General features: G+C 42.8%; 1 protein-coding gene across 1 annotated transcript; it reads right to left on the reverse strand.

Annotated features, from left to right (window-relative positions):
• Positions 1 to 3,800: 3,800 nt before the first annotated feature.
• LOC140996513 (zinc finger BED domain-containing protein 4-like) lies at positions 3,801 to 6,164 on the reverse strand. Its single transcript, XM_073466934.1, has 3 exons — positions 5,035 to 6,164; positions 4,362 to 4,841; positions 3,801 to 4,044 (listed from the first exon to the last, which is right to left on the reverse strand). Exons 1-3 carry the CDS (start codon positions 5,619 to 5,621, stop codon positions 3,948 to 3,950), a joined length of 1,164 nt encoding a protein of 387 aa, XP_073323035.1. The 5' UTR covers positions 5,622 to 6,164; the 3' UTR covers positions 3,801 to 3,947.
• Positions 6,165 to 6,586: the final 422 nt, after the last annotated feature.

Consider the following 6,586-nt stretch of genomic DNA (forward strand, 5'->3'; position numbering starts at 1 on the left):
TTCTGCTTCGTGAGTCGAGTAGTATAGTGTATTTTTTCAGAAAGTTGATGCTGACAAGATCTCACAGCTGCCACAGACCCACATCAAGCTAAATGGCAGTAGTATGCTAGTTTTAATTGATTCAGGAGCCTCAGCAAACTGTCAGTGAAATAAATTTTGAGAAACTAATGCCAAGTTCGCAACTCACCCCCTCCAACACCAAACCAAAGTTCCATTGCCTGTCAGTGGTGCTTTCAAGTGCAGTATGGAGAAAGAACAGAAAAAGACAATGTGCACCTTCTTTGTGATTTAAAGGTGACAGATTCAATGTTCTCAGCTACAAAACATCCAACGCACTGGGACTTATTAAAGTTGTCACAGCAGTATCAGCCACACCACAGTGCTGTACAGTTGCAGATGAGCTGGTGGAGTCATCCTAAACTGTTCAGAGCCAAAGTTTCACATAAATCCTGACATCAAACCTACATGCCAACCACATTGACGTGTCCCATTCCACATCTGCCAGAAAGTCGAGGATGAGCCTTGGTAACTGGAGGCAGATGACATCATTGAGGAGGTCACTGGCCCAACACCATGGGTCTCACCTATTGTCGCACCTCCCAAGCCTAAAGACCCTGATATAATCTGAGTTTGCGTTGATATGCGACAAGCTAACACAGCGATAGAGAGGGAACGCCACATCACTCCCACCATGGACGACGTGATACATGAGTTAAATGGAGCAACTGTGTTTTCCATACTGGATCTGAGAGCTGGATACCACCAGCTGGCGCTTCATCCAGACAGCAGATAAATCACTACATTCACCACTCACCTTGGATTGCGGCGCTACAAAAGACAGAGTTTTGGCATATGTTCCGCTGCTGAGGTCTGGGTTAGCATCGTCTATGGTGCCTCCCAGACTGAACATGAAAACAACCTCAGAGCACTATTCCAGAAACTCAGAGAAAACGGTCTCACACTTAATCCTGAAAAATGTGAGTTCAACAAATCCAGGCTCAAGTTCTTTGGTTTGATCTTCTCAGCACAAGGTGTTTCAGCTGGTCCCGAAAAAGTCAGCAGCATGCTGCAGACCCCCAGAATTCGGGTGAAATAAAAAGTCTGCTGGGTATGGCCAATTATTGCTCCAGGTTTATCGAAGACTTCTCCTCCATCTCAAAGGAGGGATCCCTCACCCAGGACAGACGGACATGTAATAGATGTTGCATGTACAGAACAGAACAACAAAATCACAATGTAAAAATTGCATTGACAGAATATCTGATACAACTTACAGAATGCATACATAATGTATGTGGATCCAGGAGGACGACTGAGCAGGCCAAGGCATCGCCGAGCGGTGCTCGAGCCATACAACCTCCTCTCCACTATGGTGACCTTGGAGAGGGAAGGACACACAAGATAATTAGCAGTAAAAAAAAAAAAAGAAAACATCAGAGTGAAGAGGCATCAAATTTTACAGAAATACAGATATAAGGAGATAATAAAACAGAGGAGAACAATGATCCAGCGGTGCCCAGGGTATGACGATCCAGATCCGTCAACTACAAGGGGCTACGAAACCGGGTTGAAATAAAAAGTCTGATCCAGATCCGTCAACTACAAGGGGCTACGAAACCGGGTTGTAACTGAACTAAGAAAGGCAAAAACAAATTATTTCATGCAACTAATAAATGATTCAGGTGGGAACAGTTCATATCTTTGGAAACATATTAATACACTCTTAAACCGTAAGCCAAAGCACCATGGAGAAATAAAGGAACCTAGCATTAAAGGAATGATTTCCACTAACATCAAGGAAATAGCTAATAAATTGAATACATACTTCATACAATCTGTAGATGAACTTACATCAAACTTCCAAAAAACTCTCAACACAGATGAACTTAACTTAGATTTTCAACAATTACAAAACTTAAACAACATAACTAATGGTCAGGCTTCCTACTTTAACATCGAACAAACTGACCACACCAAAATTCAAAAAATCATAATGCAATTAAACAACTCAAAGGCAAAAGATACATTTGGAATCTATGTTTTATTTTTGAAAAACATAGTGCCATTTTGATAAGCCCATTACTTCATCTGATAAATTTGTCCATTAAAGAAGGGAAATTTCCACAAAGTTTTAAAATGGCTATTATTACCCCAATTTATAAATGAGATGGCACTGTGCCACTTCATTGAGAGAATAAAATGTTCCCTTGACAATGGAAATGTGGTTGGAGCAGTGTTTTTGGACTTGAAGAAAGCCTTTGACACTGTAAGTCATGAGATACTTGTCAGTAAATTAAGACATGAGTTTAATTTTTCTGCTCTTGCTGTTAGTTGGCTTAGCTCATATTTGGAATATCGACAACAGTGTGTTCGCCTACAGAATGTAAAAACATCTCCTCTGAACAGTAAGACCGGTCTGCCACAGGGATCAGTTTTAGGTCCTATTCTTTTTTGCTTATACATAAATGATTTGCCTACCATTTGTACAGACACTGAATGTCAGATGTATGCTGATGACACAGTGTTTTATGTTTCAGCAAAGAATCCCTGTCAAGCTTCAGAGATCTTAAGCAGACAGATGGTTACTGTTTCAGAATGGCTACAAAGGAATCACTTAACAATCACAAAAAAACAGTATCAATGTGCTTCTCAATAAGAAAGAAAGTCCTAGAGAAATTTGACATCACTATTGATAGTAAAGAAATATACACAAAAGATCCATTTCTGTCAAATATTGTTCACAAATCTGTCTAAATCTGTGTTAGTGAGCACTTCTCCTTTGCCGAGATAATCCATCCTACCTAACAGGTGTGGCATATCAAGATGCTGATTACACAGCATGAATATTGCACAGGTGTGCCTTAGGCTGGCCACAATAAAAGGCCACTCTAAAATGTGCAGTTTTGCTTTATTGGGGGGGTCTGGGGGGTCAGAAAACCACTCAGTATCTGGTGTGACCACCATTTGCCTCACATCTCCTTCGCATAGAGTTGGTCAGGTTGTTGATTGTTGCCTGTGGAATGTTGGTCCACTCCTCTTCAATGGCTGTGCGAAGTTGCTGAATATTGGCAGGAACTGGAACACGCTGTCGTATACGTATCGTATACGTGTCGTATCCAGAGACAATAAAAGGCCACTCTAAAATGTTCAGTTTTATGACACAGCACAATGCCACAGAGGTCGCAAGTTTTGAGGGAGCATGCAATTGGCATGCTGACTGCAGGAATGTCCACCAGAGCTGTTGCCCGTGAATTGAATGTTCATTTCTCTACCATAAGCCGTCTCCAATAAAGCAAAACTGCACATTTCAGAGTGGCCTTTTATTGTGGCCAGCCTAAGGCACACCTGTGCCTAACCCTAACCCAACAATCAACAACCTGATCAACTCTATGTGAAGGAGATGTGAGGCAAATGGTGGTCACACCAGATACTGCCTGGTTTTCTGACCCCCCCAGACCCCCCCAATAAAGCAAAACTGCACATTTTAGAGTGGCCTTTTATTGTGGCCAGCCTAAGGCACACCTGTGCAATATTCATGCTGTCTAATCAGCGTCTTGATATGCCACACCTGTTTGCGTATTTAAAAAAGTTTTAGATCTTTGAGTTCAGCTCATGAAAAATGGGAGCAAAAACAAAAGTGTTGCTTTTATATTTTTGTTCAGTGTATATATATATGGATCGTTATTTACTGATACGAAGTATGGAGTTCCCCAGGGCTCTGTTGCCCTCTTGATATATCCAGTATTATTTGTTACACTTGGTAGTAGTTTGTAGGACCCAAAAGCGGACACAAGGCAGGATGAGAAGAGCAAGGTTATTTATTGAAAGAACCAGGTAACTGCAGGTGGAAGTGTAGAGATGCACAGGCGTGAGTCTCAGTCCAAGGGATGGATGGAGGAGAAGAGGTAGCTCACGGTGGCGCTGGTTGCTTTGTGGCGTGTGGTTATTCAGGTGAGTGCAGGACAGGGCTGTCTGCTGCGGAGGTGTGGAGAGCTGGGTTGCTGGAAAACGGAGTCACTGGCAGAGCTGGGTCGCAGGTGGGCACTGGAGGCAGAACAAAGCAGTATTAAATCTTGAAAACACACGAAAACACTAGTAGATCACTAGAAGGCTATTCGGGCTGAGCCATATACCACATCTGGTTGACGAAATCATCTGGCAGCAGGTAGCGTGGATAACGGGGATTATCAGCAGGTTAGTGATGGGAATTCCGGGAAAATTTATTACCAAAAAAAATGTAAAATCATGTGTTAAATGAATTACTAATGTACAAAACATACATTATATCAAATGTTTATTATTCTATATGGCTTATTATACAAAACAGAGTGCTACAAAAATAAATATTTGAGTACTCCCACCAGCTCAGTGGGTCTGCACTTCTCTGGAGAAGAGGCTCCTCAAGATAAGACCTCACTTCCATAATTGCATCTGCTGAGGGATTCCTTCTCGTGGTGTCTCCAGTTGCTCGTTCTTCAAAGAACCTCCAAACACCAGATGCTTGTGGCTCCTCTTGATCATCCTCTGTCGCCTCTTCTCCCTTTTGGCCCCCTGGCAGTGGAGTTGGCTGGCCGTATCTTGCTGCTGCTGCAGATATTCTCTGAAGAGCTTCATCAGCCGCTCTATTGTCATTAAAGGCCAGCTTTTTGAATCGTGGGTCGAGCATGCTGGTTTCTGAGAGAATACTGTTGTATTCAATTCTGTGGAACTTTCTGTCCATGGATGCACAGAGAGCAGCCGCTAATTCCATCACTTTCCCTGTGGTTACTCTGGTCTGGTGCTCAGCTGTCACTCTCTGCAGACCCTTGCACAGGATCAGCATTTTGGAGGCTGTAACATAGCTAAAAAAAGTAAACAATAACTGTTAAAATTATGCTTTGTTTTATTTAGCAGTATATATTATTTCCATTCATGTCTAATCTGATTTTCATACCAATAATGCAACAACTAATAAAAATGATAATAATCATTGAATAATAATAATAATAATAATAATAATAATAATAATAATGTGATAACATTTGTACACTATACCTGTCTGCACTGATCTCCACTGTGACCTGCTCAAATGGCTCCAGAACAGTGCATGCCTCCTGCAGTACCTCCCATTCCTCTTGGCTCAGAGGATCAACAGGTGCATTGATGACAGCCAGAGTAGAGATGACTGCATCCTTGGACTCCAGAATCCATTTTAACATATGAAATGTTGAGTTACACCTTGTTGTACATTCCTGTTTGGGCCTCAGCTCAGGCATGCCCATCTGTCTTTGGATAGATTTGAGCTTCTGTGTGGCTGTTGTGCTCCTGTGGAAGAATTCCACTATCGCCTTCACTTTGTCCACAGTGGGCTTCATCACCTTCAGAGCATCTCTTACAATCAGGTTGATTGTGTGTGCAAGACATGGGTGGTGGAACCATTTCAGGATTTTAATTGCTTTTGTTATGTTGGCTGCATTGTCACTAACACAGCAAACCACCTTGTTTTCCACGTCCCACTCTTTTGCCACTTTGAGCAGCTCCTCTGCTAAGTTCTCAGAAGTGTGTCTGTCACTGAACTCGAAACAATCCAGATGACAGGACACCATTTTGTAATTTTCAACAAAGTAGCATGTAACTGACATGTAGGATGTGGTGGTTCGGGATGTCCAGCAGTCAGTAGTCAGGCAAACTGCTGTGGCTTTTTTAACTCTCTCTTGCAGTGAAGCACGTTCTTTGTCATATAGGCTTGGGATAATTTTTTAGGAGAGAGTTTTCCTGCTTGGAATTGCATACATTGGATTGAGAGCATGAGTAAAGCTTTTGAATCCTTTGTCATCCACGATTGAAAATGGTTGGAAATCAAGTGCAACCATTTTAGCCAATTCCTCATCAATTGTGTTCTGTCTTACTGGGGTCATAGCCTTTTGCACAAATTGTCTCATTGAGCTCTGGGTTGGAGGTCTAGCTGGTTGTGGTGGTGCACTATATGTAGACACTGATGCAGCAGCAACAGTTGCAGTGGACGAACTGGCACCTTCATTACTTGCAGGTTCACTTGCTTGTCTCTTTTCTTCTAACTGCACTGATGGATGCATGGTTCTTATGTGCCTGTGCAGGTTATTTGTAGAGCCTGCTCTGTATGATATTTTCACCTTGCATACTCTACACTCTGCCTTTGTATTATCAATGTTATTGAAATGCATCCAAATTTTACTTTCCTGCCGTCACTCATTTTGTCACCTTTCCAGTGTCGTCTCTGTAGCGGCTGTTCTCTTTCTCTCTCCCTCTCGCGTCTGCCTCCCTCCTGTTTCTTCTCTCTCTGTGTGTGCTGTGTCTGTAACCCCCGCCCCTCCCCCTCCTGCTCAGTTCAGACACACACACGCCACCACACATCATGTAGTTGGCCAGTCACGTGCAGCTTGAGCAGAAAAAAAAAATACGAAGCGGCTCCGGCTCCCAGGCAGGAGCCGGCTCCGATCGTTCACTTCAAAGAGCCGGCTCTAAGAGCTGTTTCGTTCGCAACCAACACATCACTACAGCAGGTGCTGATTGCCAACCTGCTGCAGGTGCGTGTGTGTCAGCCACTCCAGTAAGGGAAAAACTCCAC

The sequence above is a fragment of the Pagrus major genome, chromosome 5, assembly GCF_040436345.1.
Source record: "Pagrus major chromosome 5, Pma_NU_1.0".
NCBI classification, from domain to species: domain Eukaryota; kingdom Metazoa; phylum Chordata; class Actinopteri; order Spariformes; family Sparidae; genus Pagrus; species Pagrus major.